The sequence below is a fragment of the Homarus americanus genome, unplaced genomic scaffold, assembly GCF_018991925.1.
Source record: "Homarus americanus isolate GMGI-L3 unplaced genomic scaffold, GMGI_Hamer_2.0 scaffold21353, whole genome shotgun sequence".
NCBI classification, from domain to species: Eukaryota; Metazoa; Arthropoda; class Malacostraca; order Decapoda; family Nephropidae; genus Homarus; species Homarus americanus.
The window spans coordinates 701,169-722,747 of NW_024754247.1; the positions used below are offsets into that span (position 1 = coordinate 701,169).

General features: G+C 39.6%; 1 protein-coding gene across 2 annotated transcripts in view; it reads left to right on the top strand.

Annotated features, from left to right (window-relative positions):
• Positions 1-21,579, top strand: part of LOC121855723 (PAX-interacting protein 1-like) — a 62,987-nt gene that overhangs the window by 20,710 nt on the left and 20,698 nt on the right. Inside the window, exons 5-12 of one of the 2 annotated variants that reach the window (XM_042350817.1) lie at positions 4,808-5,343; positions 8,720-8,890; positions 13,829-15,065; positions 15,675-15,755; positions 16,193-16,432; positions 17,764-17,879; positions 20,172-20,356; positions 20,466-20,615. In XM_042350817.1, the coding sequence (XP_042206751.1) occupies positions 4,808-5,343; positions 8,720-8,890; positions 13,829-15,065; positions 15,675-15,755; positions 16,193-16,432; positions 17,764-17,879; positions 20,172-20,356; positions 20,466-20,615 (2,716 nt within the window). The remainder of the gene's footprint in view (positions 1-4,807; positions 5,344-8,719; positions 8,891-13,828; positions 15,066-15,674; positions 15,756-16,192; positions 16,433-17,763; positions 17,880-20,171; positions 20,357-20,465; positions 20,616-21,579) is intronic. The other variant, XM_042350818.1, reaches the window with a different exon arrangement.

The window sequence follows — 21,579 nt, forward strand, 5'->3', positions numbered from 1 at the left end:
CTCTCACTTTTACGCTTGCCAGCCATTTTAAAGGGAATTACAAACGAAAATTTTATCAGTACACAGCGCGATCACTAACCTCGGGACTCGAAGATGCGTAATTTGAAAAATATTTTATATGACTGTGGCGGTTGTATGTCCGGGTGGTCGTATGTCGAGTAGGTCGTAAGTCGAGGAGTACCTGTACTGTACTCACCAGTGGATGATGTCGTCTTTAGCCTACAGTAGGTGTACACTGTCCACTGCTGAATGTAATATGTAACTGTAATAAATTTTTACATCTTAAAAACTTGTGATGGAGGCGAGTTAGGAGATTAGTGGGTCTCATGTTAATTACCTGACCTGATGCAGTGTCAGTATACAAACTCTTCTCTCTTTTGTAGTGGAAGTGTGGTGGGGGATTAATAGGTCTCCAGTGTTTCTCTTTCCCTGTACAGTTCATGGTACTTTCACATTTACTGAATGTACAGTACAGTAGTACAGTATATGTAACTGTAATCAATTTTTGCATGTTAACACTGCTTTAACACTGTATTGTTGACTGAGTGTGTCCTGGTACAGTTATGTACAGTACTGTACTGCACAACACAAATTGTATGCAAAAACAGCAGCTAGTGAGGGAAGACCCTTCTACAATGGCAGTAGAATATGAACTAAGTGTGTAAGCCTGTGGCCTAAGTTACCCAATCAGTTAGGCCACCCATGCGCCTGGCTTATGGGGCCGCATCAGAGCATGATGTAATCTTTCGGAACTCCCAGAAATTTTTTTTTCAGGTCCAGAATGGAAATGATTGGAAAGATTTTCTTGGAATATTTCTGGAAAATATGCCTGATTTTCATCCCAGAAAGTCATTTGCATACCCAAAATGGAGAGAGTTTTCCTAGAATCTTTTTGGCCTGATTTTCATTCTCTCTTGGAGAGTTTACTTTTTTATAAACTTTGTTAATGTTAGCTCTAAGTATCCTTAAATTTGGTAAGATGAAAGAAATGCATAAAATTGGATCAGAACACTGACATCAAAACCCTCTTTGAGTGCATCTCAATTGTTTGAAAATTGTACAATTTTAACAGCTAAATTTCAGATGCCTCAGCTAATTCATATGCATTGTGAAAACAACATTATTAATAATATTTTATTGATACTGTACATATACAGTAAACCCTCAATAACTCGGCACATATGGGGCTCTGGCCTTGCCGAGTTATTCCAAATTCTGACTTACCGAGACACTTTCCCCCTCCTACAAAAATATAACAATATAAAATTATCGACCCATATAATATGTGCACATGTAATTACTAAATGTAGAAAAGTAACACTTACCAGAACTGCAGGTGAAGAATGAAGCATTGTAGTAGGTGACACAGGCATGGTCGGTGACACAGGCATGGTAGGTGACACAGGTGTACGGTAGGTGACACAGAGGTGTATGGTGGGTGACACAAAGGTGTATGGTAGGTGACACAGAGGCATGGTAGGTGACACAGAGGCATGATAGGTGACACAGAGGTGCACGGTAGGTGACACAGAGGCATGGTAGGTGACACAGAGGTGTATGATAGGTGACACAGGTGTATGGTAGGTGACACAGAGGCATGGTGGGTGACACAGGTGCAGTGGGTGACAGGGTGTATGGTAGGTGACACAGAGGTGTATGATGGGTGACACAGGTGTATGGTAGGTGACACAGAGGCATGGTAGGTGACACAGGTGCACGGTAGGTGACAGAGGTGTCCGGCAGGTGACACAGAAGCATGGTAGGTGACACAGAGGTGTATGGTAGGTGACACAGAGGCATGGTAGGTGACAGGTGCACGGTAGGTGACAGAGGTGTCCGGCAGGTGACACAGAAGCATGGTAGGTGACACATAGGTGTATGGTAGGTGACACAGAGGTGCATGGTAGGTGACACAGAGGTGTATGGTAGGTGACACAGAGGCATGGTAGGTGACACAGAGGTATGGTAGGTGACACAGGTGCATGGTAGGTGACACAGGCATGGTAGGTGATGCAGGTGGCCAGATATGGCGAGATTTTCCCAGATAATTTTACATATCTCGGCATTTCCCGAGTTATACCAATACATTCTGAGACCATATCCATGTCGAGTTCTATGAAATTCCAAGTTATCAAATGCTGAGTTATCGAAAGTTTACTGTAGATATAAATCCTGCTATGGCTTGGAAGCCTCACTGTCCTTACCATAATATTCAACATGAAATCTTGCAATGGTTTGCAAGTCATCAACATCACAGGCTCACAGCCATTGCACAAAGGAGACATCTTCGAAAGAAATTAAAATTCAATGGGGTCGTGGCGGGGTGCCTATACCGAGCTGTGATTGGTTGATCCAAAATCATACATACCAAAGAACAACTGCACATGTGAAATACATCACACTAACCAACACACAGGAACTCTCTGGGACGGTGGTAACATTAACAAGGACTTGGGAAAAAATACAGAATAATTTTGAAAATTTAATGTGATTTTCTCTGGAAGTACAGTACAGGTTGACAACACTTCATCTGAAATTCCGAAAACCGAAAAGCTCTAAAAACCGAAAGTTTTTTTGTGAGGCGGCTTTTATTTTTTTATTTTATTTTTTTTTTAAATACAGGGATTAGCCCACCTGGGCACAGATCACTGACCCACATGAGGGCCTGGGCGGCAAAAATGCAATAGTAATAATAATTATAATAATAATGATTATTCATAGTAAATAAAAATTTTAATAAAAATACACCAAAATAAAACAATAATAATAATAATAATAAAATATAATAATAAAATTCATAATAATAATAATAATAATACTGTAATAATAAAATAATAATACAGTAAAGAAATACAAGAATGAAAAAAAGATCAAAAGTGAGAAACACGACCTAGACCTATGAATTATTATTATTATTATTGTTATTATAATTTTTATTATATTTTCGACACCCAGGCCCCAATGTGGGTCAGTGATCTATGCCCGAGTGGCTAATACACATTAAAAAAAAAAAAAAAAAAAAAACCTAACCATTCTGAAAGCCGAAAAATTCCGAAAACCGAAATGCCTCTGGCCCCAAGGATTTCGGATAAAGGATTGTCAACCTGCTACTGTAATCATGAGCGGGGGAAGTGCTATAGAGGGGGGTGTCTTGGGGTTGTCTCGGCTGCTGATTCCAAAACTTGGGATCCTGGGGATGGCTTGATGACCAAAACGATAATAATACCGAAAGGCTTTTCCAATATTTGGTGATGATTAATGTAAATATTTCTTTTTATTTTGAATAGATTTCATCATTTCAATGTTTTTACATTATTTTTGGTTAATTTTTAGTTTCGGTCATCCCAGTATTAAGATATCCAAACTAATTTAGTAGGCAGATATCAAAATGGGAGGTACTATTGCCTGGGAAGATATTGGAAGCATAATGTGTTGTCTAATGGTAGACTCTGCTGCCATATGGCATCACGAAAATTGTGACCAAAGTCCCAGGTTGCTGATCTGACTTTCTGCCTCGTTTACATACAATTCCAGGGTCTCAATTGTTTCTCTTACTTTGACAACACAACATACATACTGTATATGAGGCTATCAGTAACACAGTCGGTCGAGCGCTATGGCAGCCAAAAAGTATTTTATTGTAACAATTTATTCCCCCAAGCCTCTATTTCATGGAGAGCATCTCAGGGTCTGGGAGTGCAAACGGCAATAGGGTCGAAAATCATATTCTTTGGAAAGGTGCGTCAGAGTTTAAAGTTGACGGGAGAGAATAATCTTCAGTTTCAGCAACACACCTGGCTATGTCTCACGTGTGGAGCAGGCCAATGACGCTCCGCGCTCCATACCGCATGGCCGCTCAGCGACCAATCACAGCGCACCACACATTCTATCAGCGCCTGGCACGCTTCGTACCTTGTAAACACGTCTCTGCCCCCCCCTCCCCCCCCTCCACAAATCGTTTTATGCTGCTGATCCGTCGCAACATGAAAGTACTCCTCATTAATATAACTACCTGCACACAAAAAATCATTGCAATATCTTTAATGGTGGGAAAGTTATATCACTCGTTTGAGGGTTTTGTAGTGTGATTTGGTTTTTGCAAGTGGAGAAAAATGCGTTATGTTTTTTGTTTTTGTTTTTTCAAAATCCCATTGATTTTCATTCCTGAAACTATCATAGCATAAAGGAGATGGTTTAAGCTACATAAAAAAAATCGCTAAGATATCTTTAATGGTTCGAAAAATGTGGCATTTTATCACACTTTTAGGATCTCTCAACTTTTAAATACATGTAGACCGTATTAATTGTATATCTTTTATTTAATGTGTGTATGCAATGCTATTTTCTATATTTGTTACTTAGGAAGTAAAACAAATGTTCAACTGAGTGTGTGTGAGTGTGTGTGTGGTACAGTTTTTCAGTAATGTTCACTTCCTCCACTGCATTTACAACATTTTACTTCATATGTTTATTATTGGCTTATAATCATTGTGTACAACAAAATTTTCATTAAAAACATGTTTAGTAGAAATTTAATTTTGTTTAATGTATCTCATCTTTTATAATTGGAATCTATGGGAAGATATGATCCAATTAATGGTAAATTTATTTATGAAAGTTTTTTTATAGGAGTAGAATCCTTTTGTAAATCAGAGACTGGAGACATTTTTAGGTCTATTAATATAAAGTACAATATTATAATTATTGAAAAGGATTGTTTGAACTGTAAGTAAAGAACACTTCAATTTCAGAAATAAAATAAGGTTATTGATTTATCAATTTATTTAAATATTTTCATTTTTAACAGTTACTACTACCCGGCTAACACCATTAACGCCAGCACGTGTATTACCTCCGGCTACTGCTCGTGTTAATCCTCCAAATATGTCCCGAGCTACACCACCGAATACCATCAGGGTTACCCCTCCCAACAATCCTCGGGTAACTCCACCCAACAATTCCCGTGCGACCCCTCCAATTACATCTCGTGCAACCCCACCCATTGTTTCACGGGTAGCAACTCCATTTTCTTCTCGTGCAACTCCTCCTACACCTTCACGAGCAACTCCCCCAGCTAATTCACGTGCAACACCTCCAATAACATCCCGGGCAACTCCACCCATTACTTCACGCGCTACACCTCCAGCAAATGCTCGGGTCACCCCTCCAGTCACTTCTCGTACAACTCCTCCTAATGTAGTTGGAGGAGGACCACGGGTACCTACAATGCCCCTCACTGTGACTGGCCCATCTGTTCGTGCTCCTGGCGCAGTATCACAAGTAGCACCAGGCGGTATACCGACACCTAATATGCCCAGTACTGCTCCACAGCAAGTTCACAGTGTAAGTTTATATACCTTTACCAATCTGTAATGTTTTATTTGTTATGTTTCTCTTCTGTCATGTAGCATTTCTCTTAGTCTTTGATTTTGTTTTTATTAGTTTTCTTAATCAAATGAAGGGCAAAATTTTCTAATGTTTTGATAACCAGCACCTGTATGCATATTTCTCTTGTATGAGGAATTGAATGAGTACAAGTTATAGAAGAACACTGTTACACTTAGTTTATCTCTCATTTTATATAAATATGTTCTGTAATTTTTAACTCATAGTGGTCATAGTGGATAAGGTAACCCAATGCATCACCAAGCCTGTGGGCTGTGTGTCTAGGTTATTTTCCAAAAATCTAATAACAACTAGAACACTAAATATAATATGTTTTCTAGTCCAACCACAGCCCCTAAGAAAGGGTATCTTTGATAAGTCATTTGCCAAAGCTGTAGTGTTTTTGGACATGAGCTCTTTGATTCAAGCAAGCTAGAAAACAGGAAATAGCCTCAGATATATATATATATATATATATATATATATATATATATATATATATATATATATATATATATATATATATATATATATATATATATATATATATATATATATATATATATATATATATATATATGCGTGCGAGCATGCGTGCTTGAGTGCGTGCGTGTGTGTGTGCGTGCAGGGTGGTGAAATTTGTCTAGAGTGGCAGCATTATGTTAGTGTTAAGGTGCAAGCACTGCTTGCTCCCTCTTGCTTTCAGCTACCGTCGCTGGTGAGCCCTCGTGGCGAACAGGGAAGCAACTTGCATAAGTCTTCCCCTGCCAGTACACAGCCTCCTCACCATCAAGACTCCTGCTGTGCCTCCTCGTGGTAACACACGGTAAATGGGTGCCTCGTGGACCCATGCTAGATCAGCAAGGGATCTCGGAATAGTAGTGGACCCCAGAGGGACGGCGCATAGGCCCACTGGCCTGTGGACACGTCCTGGCGCCTACCAATCACCGCCCCGCTGCCTTGCAGATTAACCTTGTCAGGTATAAGGTTACGGGAGTAAACCCCAAACAGAAATTCTGCGGTGGAGCCCCGCATCAGGCAGACAAGCTTACAGAGATCCAACAAGACCCCAACGGCGGTGTAGGCGGAAGAGGTGACCACCGTGGAAATCCAACAACTACACCGGCAGACAATGGTAGTGCCTGATGGACAGGCTACTTAGGCGAAACCCAACAAACTGGGCTATCGGCAGTCCATTGCGACTCTCCCTCTCCCTAATCATTGCAACACTTGCATCACTGGATCAGGAAAAGGGAGAGCCAAGATGTGTGGTTGCAGCCTGCGCTCCTGCCTCACCACATAAATCAACTCACGCGCAGCCATCATCCAGCTCATCATACCTCTCATCATCATCAAAACCCCTATACCCCCAAAAGTCCTATGGCGATGGACGAGTGGCAACGGGGACAGGCAGAGATGACTGCCGGGAGTCTCTAGTCACAACTCTGCACATGGGCGGCACAGATAAGATGGTTGTTTATGCACTGGGATCTAGGCAGCAGTGCAATCCGGTCCTGTCCGTGCGACTGAGCAGCCCTTTCGGGGAGCCACTTTGCTCACCCCACATGGGGAGGGGGCTAGAAAAGGTGCCCTAAACATGCCTGCCTCTGCTGTAGGCCTTAGAACATTTACAAAAGAGTTACAAGGCTATTGTACTTCACAAGCAGCAGATACATAACCTTAATGACCCTGCATACCACAAGGACTCGTCCAGAAAAGCTAAGAACTATTTAATGCTTCTAACCAGTGCTGATGTAATCAAGTACATCCACCTCCTCTTGGATATCTTGAGTTGCCTTGGGTGCCTTTCAGAGTAGTTTCAACACAGACAAACCAATGTTTCTGTTCTCATAGCTCAAATTCAGGCCTCGGTTGACTTACTCAATAAATATTTGACAAGCCCAGGACCCAGTCTGAGGAAGATTTTGGATGGTGACACTACCATATTCCAAGGAGAGGAGCGGAGTGATAGAAATAGCACTTTTATGGCTGCAAGGTATGATATGCTAACATCTCTGATTATAAGTCTAAAGATTTATTGACATGGCCAGTATAGTTCTTCAGAATTCATGGATTCTGGTTTTCAAGCTGTGATCTGCAGAATACACAGGAAATGAAGATTTTGGAGACACCACTGAGGGAGCGCTGGCTCAGTCACTTGAGAAAACACTAAGGGAGGCAGATGGGGATCCAACCAAGCTGGTGGATGAATGGGCTGCACTCAAATGCTATCTCTACAAAATGAGTAAGATATCACCTGTTTCCAAACTGTCCTGGCAGCAAATAAATGAATCATACAGAGAAAAGTGTGGCTCCTTTCTCCATTTAGTTGACCTTCTGCTGTCCATTCCAACCAGTTATGCTGATGCTGAAAGTGGTTTCAGTCAGGTCAAGCTCATTAAGACAGACTGATGCAGTCGTCTCACTGATGGCCACTTGACAGATCTCCTGGTGGTTCAGTTGCAGTCAGAATGTGTTAGCAACTTCAGCAAGCTATCAACAGATTTTTAACAACTGGGGTCCACCATGTCGATGGGTATAACCACACAGATGACTACAGCACAGAGGAAGTGCTGGACAATATCGAAGAAATGGATGAGCAGCATATAGAGAAACTTAATGACGAAATCCAGTGAAGAAGAAAGCCCTCAGTTACTTATAGTTACATATACAGTACATAAGGTACAATAGTTTTTAAGAGGATCTAAAATTTTTTATAAATTTCAGCTAATGATATAAAGTAAACAAGGAAACAAATTATCCATATTATAATATGTTGTGCACGCCAGTGTTTGCAATTTGAATATAATTTATCTTTTGCTATTAAGTTAAATAAAGTGTCAAAGTAAAACAAAATTCTATGTAGGCCTACCCAGTATATGTTAACTTGAAATTTGACTTTAATTTTTCTATTTAATGTCTCATAAAAATTTTGGAAGGGCTAATAACTATTTGGTTCTTTTAACCCGGCTGGCTACCTCAAAAAAGGGTGAATTTCTACCCCTGGTATGTGCGTGTGTGTGTGCGTGTAGATGAAAACACTTAAGTGTGTGTGGATGTGTATTTGTTTGTGTCTATACACAAATTGCAGTCAGATACTCTTATTTATTGCATAAAATGTCTTTTTACATTGAATGGTAACTTTGAAAGGTCAAACATTTTTTACAAGAATTTTTATTTTCTACTTTTCCTTCACATGGGAGTACAGCTATTTTCTTGGTTTCACATCAAAGAGGTTAAGCTGATAATATTTGGCTCTGGCTTATTCTGTAGGTAATGAGCTGTAGGCATGCTACAGATTTATAACTAATCTTCATAAATGTTATTTGTAAAGGTTGCTATTCCGGGAGCAGTTGTCCGTCTCCCTCAAGGTGTAACGCCTCACCAACTACAAATGATGACACCTAATGAGCGACAGGCATTTCTTCATAACCTTCATCAGAAACAACTACAGGAACAACAAGCTCGAGGAAAACCAAGAGCAGGAAAACCTTCTGGTCCACAGGTTAGTTTAATCATATAATTTTATTTCTTCTTTTCCGTGCTGAATGCAGGGTGATCAGAATCAAGAGCAAAACCCACACAATTTTTCCATTAATTTTATAATAAATTCATTCTAACTGCTGTAAAAGATGTATTATTATGTTACTTTTCTTCCACAACATAGCCCCAAAATTAGTGTACACTTCATCTCTTCACACAATCAGTGTTACCCATCAGCAGCACATCCATTCTCATGAACCACTCACCATCATGCTCTACACTGCTGCTTTCTGGATGTTCATCACCCTCAGTTTTAATGCTAATTGTACTCCATTCTTTTGTAATTCTCTTTCTTGGTGCTTCCCTCTCTCTCCTACCACCCACCTCTGAATTGTACACTGTACTGTACCAATCCTTATCTCAATATGACGAGAGCCTTATCTGCACTTGACACAACACTTCTTTCTTTTCCACATTCCATCCTTAAGTCTATATTTTTTATTCTCTGCCACCCACTAGATGTGGCCATGCTGAGGGAAGGAGGCTAGTGGCCTTTGTTGAATAATTGTTCTTGATAATTTAGTCGAGGACTATTTTGAAGCTCATTACTGTACTGTTTTTGATTCCACATCTTGGTCTGGTAGACCATTCCATAGGTTTACCATCCCGTGTGTGAAGAAGTATTTCTTTATTTTGTTCTGCATGATAACTCGGCGAGCTTGTAGTTATGTAGCCTTGTGTTGGTGGTGCTAGACATCGCAAAGAAATGTCCTGGGTTCATGTTTACCATCCTTTTCAGGGTTTTGAATGTTTCAATGAGATTTGCCCTTTTGTGCCTTGTCTGAAGGATTGTTAGTCCTAAGGCCCTCAGCTAACTTGAATAATTGAGATGATATAGTTCCAGAATCATCTTAGTCCTTCTGTGTTGCACCTTTTCTAAGGATGTTAGATCTTTCTGGAGGTAGGGTTTCCATGACTGAATACAGTAATCCAAACTGAGATGTACTTCAGATTTGTACAGTTTGAAGGAGCATTTTCCTATCTTTGTATTCAAAGATACGCTTTATCTTAATGCCTGGATTTTTTCCTTATTGATTTTGTCCAGGAAAGTGTTATCAACAGAATAGTTTTGATGAGGGTTCTTATATCTTTGGTGTAATGATCAGCATGCTCGTTCAGGTAGGGTGAAACTATGGGCAAGTTTTGTTATGCCATTTGCCTCTGTCTTCGCAGCAGTCACTGGGAATTTGGATGTTAATCGATTTGTGGATTGAATTTTCGGGTAAGGGTTAGCCAGTGTAGTTGTCAAGTTGTCTGGTCTTCTAGAACCATTCCTTGACACTGGGTCATGCAACTCGTTAACTTAGGGTGTGGTGGTTGTGTTGGCGACAGCTTCTACACCTTAAACAAATTCAAACATAGGTGATCCTAGGGCTGGTCATCCTCGAATGTTAAAGGACATTTCCCAGTCTCTAGACCATTTGAGCAGCTCATGCAGGTATTTCTGCATTGTTGCAACATTGTCTTCACTTGCTACCTTCCCAAACATCTTTGTGTCGTCCAAAAACAGGGTGGGTTGAAGGATAGAGCCTTGTGATATTCCACTGTTTACTTTTTCCATTAAGAATGTACTCCATTTATTACCACTATTTTTTACCTGTTTTTGAATCAGTTGTTAATCCACTTCTAAATCTTGCCTGTGATGCTTTGTGCTTGGATCTTAGAGACTAGTCATGCATGTGGGGCTTTGTCAAACACCTTGGAGAAATCCATGTACCGTACAACACATCCACAGGTAAGCCTTGGACCACATAGTCTGTTAACGTTTCAAGGAACATGAGTAAGTTTGCTCGGCAGGATTTTCTTTCCTTGAAACCATGTTGTGATACATTGATAAGACTGTGTTTGATCAGGTTTTGGATGATGGCATTCCTCAGAATTTTCTAATTAAGAGTTTGCGTATATGTGATGTTAGGCTGATTAACCTGCAGTTTTCTGTTGCACTTTGATCCAAGTATTTCCTGAGTAAGTGTCTTAGTGGAGTGTAAATTTAGTTTGCTACCTCCTTTACCACTATGGTCTGTGTTCAGTGAACTCCAGGTACTTTGAATTCTTTTAAGCAAGCTAGCGGGTACTTTCTTTTCGATGATATCATCTGTAATTGCTATCTCTCAATTCATTTTTCACCTCTGAAATATACATTCTCTAAAGTACTGGCATGTTATCCTTTGTCTCTTGTGTGAATATTAATGCAAAGCACATAATTCATTTAAGGTATCAGCTGTTTGTCTGTCAGGGCCACGTTGTTTTTGTCCTTTAGATGGCAGACAGTATCCTATAAAGGACGAAAATAACATGGCCTTGAAGGATGACAGACAAACAGCTGACACCTTCCAATATTTCATTTTATAAATTTCTAATATGCTCTTTCCTCTTTCTTCTGGAGTCCATGCTCCACACCCATATAATAATGTTGACTCCACAAATTTCCTGTACTTGACTCTCTTTGCCTACTTAAACTTAGATTTCTTCATCATTTCCCATCCTGTTTATATTATCTACTTTTGTTCTACTGCTCTGGTTCAGTCCATATTTCATCATTCCCTTGTTGACACATATGCCTTCAGATATCAGAGACACTTCTTTTCCTTCATTTTATCTCCATTCAAGCTAGTATTTTTTCTCTTTTTTCCTTCCTCTACTTCTTTTCATGAAATTATTTCACACTCACTCTGTTAGCCAGAACAATTGGTGCAGAGCACTTATGGGAAAAAATCCCTCGTCCCCCGGAATGTTCCGGTGACCGTGAAAATACTACGGTATACACGCAACCCTGGTCTATTTATTCCTCACATTTACTGGTACTACAGGATACAGGTGACCCCGGTCTATTTATTCCTCACATTTACTGGTACTACAGTACAATATACATGTGACCCTGGTCCCTAATAATCTTGGATAATGAGTACATTAGACTGTACTGTATATCGAAAATGTGTAGTGAAAGTTGCCGGCTGAGAACACATCCCCCCCTATTTACATTAAATTTTATGGGGAAAATTGCCCCAATATTCACAGTTTCAAGAATCACAAGGACTTTTAGGAATGCTTCCCTTGTGATAACTGGGGTTTTCCTGTATTAAGATTTTGATGGCTAGGAGAAAACTTAAGATGAATGAAGGCAAAACCGAGATTATCGTCATCCAAGAAAATAGTAGGGGAGGCGGCACAGATGATCTTGGCTCTTTTAAACTTTGGGGAAGTGCAACTTAAGTTTGTAGATTCTGTTCATAATCTTGGAGTGTACTTTGACTCAAAACTGAATTTTAAAGAGCATAATAGATTCTGTTGTTAAGCGTTGCAACTTTCTTAATTGAAATCTATAGTATGCAGTTAATTAGTTTTTGGAAAGACAGTGTCTTGTGACACTATTACATTCATTTATTTTGTCTTGGGTTGACATTTTATGGGTCTGCTCCCCTAATTATCTACTGAAGAGAGTTCAGACATTGTTGAACAGGGTTGCCAGGCTTATTTTTGCCCTCCCACCGAGGACTCCCACGATTCCATTCTTGATTGAATTACATTGGCTTTCAAATAAAGCTAGGATAGGTGTTCAAACTCTGTATAATGACTTTTAAGACACTAATGTTTGGTGAGCTAAGTATTTGGCCAACCTACTAATTCCACTGACTACACATTCTGAAATGATTTTGCATAGTAGTGATGATCCTTCACCCCTTGAGGTGCCTAAAGCAGTACAGGAATGTTCTTTAGGTACTCGATCCTTTTACTATGGAGTAACTAGATTGTGTAATCGGTTATCTGCATCCATGAAGCAGCTGACTTCTGTGGAGGCCTTTAAGAAACAACTTAGACCTTTCTCTTTTTTTAAATAACAATCCTGAATAGGGTACTGTGGTGGAGAAGTACAAGGTTTAGGAAGTATTAAAGCTTAAGGGTACAGTATAGGAGTGATACAAGTCAAACTATCAATTTTTGTGATCTTTTATTGTAGTACAGTACATATTGTATTTCTGTTTTATTCTCAAGTCTTTTATTTTGTAGTGTTTTGTACGTTAGTGAATTCTTTAGAACAACTGGCACTTTTGAGAAACAAAAGACCAGCTATTATTATTATTATTATTATTATTATTATTATTATTATTATTATTATTATTATTATTATTAATACCAGGTGTTTATAACATTTCCTGTTTTACATTTGTTCAAAATGATGCCAGGCTCTCATACAGACTTATGGGTGCTTATAATGATGTCAAGTAACTCAAGATGTTCAAAGTGAATCCAGGTGTTTCACAGGTGCTAACAATTACTCCAGGTGTTTCACAGGTGCTCACAATTACTCCAGGTGTTTCACAGGTGCTCACAATTACTACAGGTGTTTCACAGGTGCTCACAATTACTCTGGGTGTTTCACAGGTGCTCACAATTACTCCATATTGGTCACAGATGCTCATTCTAAGTGACTCATAGGTGCTCATAATGTTGCCAAGCACAGTAACTCCTGATGCAAATAAGTTGAGCAGGAGAGGTGTTGGTGCAGTAATTTGTTCAAATGAATGACAGTTCTACTTGTATCTTGTTCTTGTGGCTCGTAGGTGTGGCTGACAACTATGGATGAGTGTGATCTCTAGAAACTGACTGTTACTCAGCCTGATATACTGACAACTTTGTGATGGAAACCCTCTTGGGGAACCTTAGCTATATGTCATATCTTATTTTCTTGTTGCTGTATTCTGTATGGATTACCTCACCTGCTAAATTAGTCCTCATCAGTTAACTTTGTAACATTACAAACAGTAAACAGTGTCTAGCAATATTTAGCATATCTGTAACTGAAAACAAACTAGTTGATTGAAGTTATTTTTCAATTGAATAATGCAATCATTGAAATGAAAATTTATTTGATACCAAAACACATGTTTTTCACTTGCAGTATAAACAGGGTGTACGTTATGTTGCACCTGGCATGCACACTGCTCCTACCCCTGGAACTCCTCCTACACCAGGAACACCAGTTTCAACTTGGCCAGGTCCCAGTCAAGGCACTCCTGGTGTTCGACCCACCATGACCACTGTTGGTCCTGGAACTGTTGCAGTAGCATACCCTGCTGGCCAACTGCGAGCACAAGCCCCAGGAGCTCCTCCAGTAGCCTCATCTGGAACCCAAGGGGAAGGTGTACAACCTGGCTGGGCTGGTCAGGGTCAGCAACAATACCAAGGGCAACCTGCTCCTGGTACCCGAGTGGTCGTTGGGCAAGCCAGCTGGCAACAACAACCACAACAACAACCGGGACTCAGACCACAAGCTCCAGCAGGTCCTGGCCAGCAGCCACCACCTCAAGGCCTACTACCTCAACACATGCAACAATTCCAGCTGCAAATACAACAGCTGTGTCAACACTTCCCACACTTAACTCACCAGGATGCTTCTCAACTTATTCAACGTATACCTGCACATTTTCGACACATTCAGCAACTTGATAATGCACAGCGTAGTGATTATTTAGCTCAGTTAGACTCCAAAGAGAGACAGGTTGTCACATATTTTATAGTGAAAAAACAACAGCAGCAACTATTTCAACGTCAACAACTTCTACAGCAACAGCATCAACAGCAACAGAAAGTTGGAACACCACAGCAATCACCACATGCTTGGCAACAACAGCAACAGCCTGGACAACAGCCTGGGCAACAACAGAATGTACAAGGGGCTCAGTATCCTCCAATGTCTCCACATGGAAGACCAATACCAGGTCGTACTTTGCCCCAGGGATATCCTGGTTGTCAGCCAGCTGGTGTAGTTTCTCCGGGTCAAGGGTCTCCTCACATGGTGGCTAGTGGCCAGCTGACTCCACAACAGCAGTTAACCCCACATGTATCACCTCTTGCTTCCCCTCATGGTCATTCACCCATCCAGCGTGGTGATGGACCACTAATAGGTCATGCAGGACCCATGCAGAGTTCTCCTGTTCCCCAGAACCTGGTTAATCAACAAAACTTAGTTAACCCCAAAACAAAGACGGCTTTGGCCATTCACCTTACCAATAGATTGGCGAGTGGAGTTCACCAAGGAGGAGTCCTACCCCCAGGTCCCCAGGCTCCCCAGGGACCAATGGAAGTTCCTGCACATGTTGTACCAAAACCTAGCATACTTCAGGAGACCGTTCAAGGTAGAGTTGTTATTGGTATAAGATTTATATTACAATGTGATGACTTAATTACTTAAGTATATTCTTTGCCCTGTGACTCTCATCTAGAATATAGTGAATTTTTAGTTTATTTGGAATCATTTTTATGGTTTGGTCTTACTCTAGAGGCACTAAACATTAAAAGTACAGGCTGACCTTACAAATTCGTGCTAATTGGTATCCCATCCTGGTCGAATTTCCGAAAGGCACGGATTTGTGGGGAAAATTTGCTAATCATTTGCTAAAAAACTAAATCTAATTGTACAACATAAATCTTTATTGTTTCAAACTTACACTCCAATGCCATAATTATTGGATAGTTCTTTATTACTTATTCACTCTTTATAAATTATATTATTCAGAGTTAAACGATTTAGTGAGCACAAGGTTAGCTTAACCCTTTTGCTGCGTCTGTATCGTATACGATACAGTAACATTTTTCCTGATTACTGTGGCTGTATCATATACGATCATGTGGTTTAAAATTGGCGCGCGTGCCTGATGAGGAAAAATTCCGTCTGATTAATGACATCACCTTGGCTTAATTAGTCCGGTACTCAGGGTTTTTATTGTATTTTCTTTATTTTTAAGCCACATCAGAGTATTGTAATGACGGCGCACTTGGAGCACACAATCAGCAGCTTTTCCGACTTCCCTCCCAAGTTCTTCCCAGTAAGTAAGGGTTTTAAACATTTTTGATCATTAAACTAAAATATCGCTAAGTGAATGAACGTTAAATGAGGGATACCGGAATTTTCTTTATTTCTAAGCCATATTGTTTTGTATATAAAGTGGGATAGGTATTGAAGAAGTCCATTTTTCTGCTAATTCATGCATCTTCATAAACATTTAAATTTCAAAGCAATTTATTTTCTTTTTTCTCAAACGAGCACGAACAACCAAAAAAAAAACACGGTAATTGTGGAACATTCATGAAAATACAGTACATGGATTTGTGGAAAACGGACTTCTGAGACATGAATTTGCAAGGTCAGCCGGTTATAATCGTAATGGTGGTGAGGATAATTAGTAATAATGGTAAAGGTACTTTTCTTCAATGCATAATGTACTTGTATTTGTTGCATAGTCTACATTCCACACCATTTCAGGCCCTGGAGGTGAGCCAGTAATGCTGTATCAGCGTCGGGCACTAGGGAATATTACAGGCTCAGTGACCAACAATCTTGTTCGTCCTCCTGTGCAAGCAACACCTGCTGGAGTGGTGGCAGGCCATGGTTATCCCCGGCCAGCAGCACCTGCTCACCCTTCTGTACCAGCACCAGTTATGGCTCCTGCTGCGCCACATTATCCACGTCCACACCTAGTTGGCCATGATACAAATATCATGTGTAAGTTGTTTTAAAATGTTAACTTCTCAGTAATTGTGTGATTGCAAATGTAAACATAAGTGAAAAGGAGTTAATAAATTGTTTTAGTTTTTAGTAATCATATTAACTGTAAAGCTTATTAAGTGCTTACACCATTAGTGGGATGCTCAGCTGATTGATGACAAATATTCCTCTGGTTCCACGGGTTGCAAGTTTAAATTTACAGTTAAGAAAGTGAAGGAAATCGAGCACAGTGCTGAACACACTGCCTCCATGTGTACTGTATCAATTCTGTTCCAAGTGGACCATCAGACCTACTGTACAGTATGGGACCCACTCTCACTTTCATTGTTCATTGTAGGCATTTGTACCTTCATCTCTGAAATAAAAAATTAGAAGTAAAAATTTTTAAGTACTGTACAGTACTGTATTGATAAACCACAAAGTTAAAAGATAAAAACCCTTTCACATATGTTTGACCAGAACTGCATGACTAGTTCTGTTTACACTCATCTTCATCCCATTACTCATTATTCAGCCTCATCCACACCTGGGTTTGTGTAATACATAAGCATAAATGATGGTAATAAGAAAGTAGATTTTATGATCAATAGGTTATGCTGATGGCTCATGGTATGAGGTCACTAGCTAGCATGATGGAGCAAAATGGTGGTTACTACTGATAACATTCTCTGCAGCCAAACTTGGTGTGTCAGTTTTAACAGAAAAGGCTCTCCAAGTAATATACTGCACATGTTTCCATTAAACTCAACAAGTCTGCTGGACCCAAACAATCCTTTTTTTGACATGATCCTTTATCTTTATTTCTCTATGGAAGCTTTTTATGTTGACTCTTTTATTTGAAAATTTTGGGTAACTGAAAAAATTCTCAATGACAGAAATCATTCAATTTAAAAAGAAGTCCCTTACCTGATGCTCTGGGTATGCAGTGAGCCCCATTTGTTGAAGTGGTGCAGTAAGGTTCAAATACATATACAGTACTGGTACAATCCAAAGTGTCTTTGGTGCAATTTTCTATATTTGTATGACTTGAAAAATGCCTATTAGTGAAAATTCATAGCACGAAATGAAAAAATTCCATTAATTTACTGATTTCTTATGTGTGAAAATACATGTAGCTGGAGTGCATATGGTGCTATTTTTAGTACTTGTTGTCTGAGAACCTCTGAAATTGCTCAATTTATGATTTTCTAAGAGGAATAATACTTTGTTTATTGTACTGTACTACTTTTTTATTTCACTAAGGACATTAATGAATATAGAGATATAAGAATACAGTATAAGATATGCTTTAACCCGCTGTTTAAAAATTAATATACCCGTAACTATAGTGCCCCGGGAACTGTGCTTGGTTGGCTGCGTGTTCTATATTGCGGATTACCATGGGGAGGTCACACTCGAGACTCTGCACTCTTGGAAGAGAGTCATACAGCAGCATGGTGGCGAGGTAAGTACTGTGGTAATTAAGTTCTTGTCTATGCTTGTCCATCAGAGAAATATTGTACATGCACACTGTACAGTGCTATGAAAGTCTCCCCAGAGGTTTTATAATTGGTATTGTATACATGTATTGTAATGCACTTGTATACTTGATTTATTGTAAATTGGATTGTAACTACTTGACAAGAGATATTAACAGCCACTCAGCAACACCAGTTGGATGAATGGACAAGCTGTCACACATCACCACCATTCAGCCAATCATCATGTGGGAGGTGCCTCATCTCTCTACCACAGGCCAATCAGTGACCAGACTGATTCCACAGCTCCTTGTCCAGCCACTTGTCATGTTATTGCATAATTCACTTTATACCAACTCTTTATTAGGCAAGCCATGGGTCTGGAATCTGCACTGATATGGAGAGTCCCTTGTGGAGAAACAAATCCTTTGCTCATTCATTGTTACTGCAAATGCTTCTTGAGGGATTGAGTGATTGATTGTGGTAATTACATCCCTGGTGACGCAACACCTAAGGCCATATGTCTCCGAATTAAAATAAAGCTTAAAAGACTAAAATCAAAGAATTAAAAGTAAAAAAACAAACGTAAGTAACAAATAACAGAGAACTTAAGTAAAAAAAACATTTAAACATTACGGGGGGGGGGATAGATAAAACTCGAAGCTCATGTAGAAGGTCGAATTCCTCCACGAAGGAGAGTACATCCCCTCCCATGCTACCCACTCCCTCTCCCAGCACCAAAGAGAGATGGTAAGACCCGTCTCCCTCTTGGCACTGGGAGAGGTGCTTAATACGGAGATCTCTGAGACTGGGCACTCCACCAGGAGTTGTCAAACAGTCAATGGAACCAGGCAGTTATCACAATGAGGAGGGTTTGCCCTCTCCATTGAAAAGCCTCAAGTCAGCCTTGTGTGGTCAATACAGAGGTGGGCCAAAGCAGTCTTCTGGTGGCGTGACAGTCCCAGATATCCCCAGGCACCCAATGCAGGGTGGATGTCGCAGAGCTTGTTTTTTCTGACAGCATCCCACCTGCGTTGCCAACTCAAGCAGATGGCAGCTCTTATTACTGGCTTCATATCAGAGGCAGGTAGAGAGTAATGATGTCCCACAGGACGAGAAGTAGGTTGCTTTTGCCACTGTATCAGCATGCTCATTCCCCTTCTCCCCCACGGGCCATAACCCAGCAAAAACTGATTTTCCGGCCCCAACATTGGATGAGAAACAGCCACTGTAAAATATCTATAACTAAGAGATGGGGCAATGAGACAGTAGCTAAGGACTGGAGAGCACTACGAGAACCACGAAGAATTGTTTACCGGTAATCAGTATGAGGTTGGGTAAAATAATCTTGAGGGCAAGAAAAAAATACCCGACAGCTCTGCAGTAAAAATGGGGAGACTCGTCCTGACAGAATTCGGGAAAGACCACCCTAAATACCCATACCTGCATCCGACTGAGAGCTATCGGTAAAAACAAGGATAGTCCCTCTATGAGAGGAGGCATGCTCAAAAAAAAGAGAATAAACCACACAGGGAGGGATTCAATCCTTCCATTCATTAAAATATTGACAAACTTGAACTTCAGGGAGAATCCACAGAGCAGCACTCGGGAACTGCATGGGGCATATCTGAACAGGAGGAAGACAAACTATACTCGCAACCTCTCTTACCAGGAAGCCGATAGGTCGTGGGAGGCTTGGATGCTGAGTGTAGTGTGGGGACATAATCTCATTAATTACACAAGTGTTCGTTGCAGACTGTGGATGGTGGTGGAGGCGAAACCAATACTGGGCATATCCCAGAACCCCCAAATCTTTTGTCCGAATCTTCCGAAATCCAGATTTACAGGGTCCGAATGTTCGAGGGTTCACTGTGTATATATATATATATATATATATATATATATAGGTCATCATGTTTTTAAGGTCACCCTGTATATTTAAGCTCTCTCTGTCCATGTAATCCAGTTGCCTCTGAAGATGTCTTGAATAAAGACGAAGCTAAGGTGCTCCGTTGTTTCCTTTTCCGTGTGATTTTATCAAGATTTATCTTATCCACGCTTTCATTGTGGATCTACATATATATATATATATATATATATATATATATATATATATATATATATATATATATATATATATATATATATATATTTATTATTATTATTATTATTATTATTATTATTATTATTATTATTATTATTATTATTATTATTATTATTATTATTATTATTATTATTATTATTATTATTATTATTATTATCTCTTTTTTTATCATCAGGTAATGCCCCTCTATGATTCTGCCCGGGTCACTCATTTGCTCTGCAAGCATCAAAAATCACCGGTGTTCATGCAAGCTGTTCGTGAAAACAAACGTTGTATAACTATATTCTGGCTTAATGATGTTCTTATGAGGGGTAAGATGGCTCCACCCTGGCAAGCTATACACCTTCCCACACCATTTGGGTAAGCCATTAATATTTGTGTGTGTTGTAATATATTTGCTTTATTATGATAAATAGTGATTTGGTAATTTGCTCCATTAAATGTTAATTTTACTGTATACTTTTCCCAGAAATGACAACAAACCATGTAAAGATTTGATTGTCAGTGTCAGTGGATTTGAAAATGAAGAGAGGACCATCATCAAGTTAATGTTGCAGCTTGTTGGAGCAAAATATACTGGATACTTCTCTAGACATAATAGCCTTCTTGTTTGTAAAAAGTAAGTTGATTTTGTACATTGAGCATATGTTGACCCAACCTATCCGGCAACCTTGGGACCCGGGTAGAAATTCCCGTTAAGTGGAAGGTTGATAATTAAGGGTTTAGCCTTATGTCTTGTAACCAGAGTTGTAAAAAGTACTGGACTGTTACTTAAGTAAAAGTATTGTTGCATTGGCAAAATTTTACTCGCGTAGAAGTAAAAATATCCAAATGTCAATGTACTCAAGTAGAAGTAACAAAGTATCTCATTCTTAAAATACTCAAGTACTGAAAGAAAAAAGTAACAGCAAAATTATTTGTCTCAGATATTAAAATAAATGCACAGTAAATTAAAAAATATATATATAATTAATTGAAGATATAAGTAAAAGACACACAGCATTACACATGTTTATTTGCAAATCTTTGTATTAAGATTAATCAATAACTGATTCCCAAAATTATGATTGTCCAGTCACGATCTTTTTGGCCTAAATACTGTATAGGCCCAGCATGACCTACTGAAAGAGAATACGTTCAGCCGCTCTTCTCCCTACAGTCCATCATAGGGATAGTGGACTTATGGTCCACAGACATAATGTTGTCTCTGCTCGCATTATGTTAGGATGTAGACCGATCTAGCATGTATCTGAGGCAGGGATGACTTGCACAGCTCTTTCTGTAAACTCTGTAACTGTCCCAATGCTAACACCCTTCAACACTACTCTATTGCCTTGACTGTCCCACTGTTAGGGACCTCCTACCACAGGGGAGTCACTAACCACTATATGTCACCAACAACTTATTCATATTAATTTAGTTTAATTCTTGTACGCTACCCACGCTCTGGTGGATGCCAACTCTCATTGACCTAAAATCATATCAATATTGTGTTCTTATCACAAGTTATAGTATATCCTGCAAGACACAAGTACCAATGTATTAGTGTCTGACCGCATGGTCTTGTGACTAAACTTGTCACC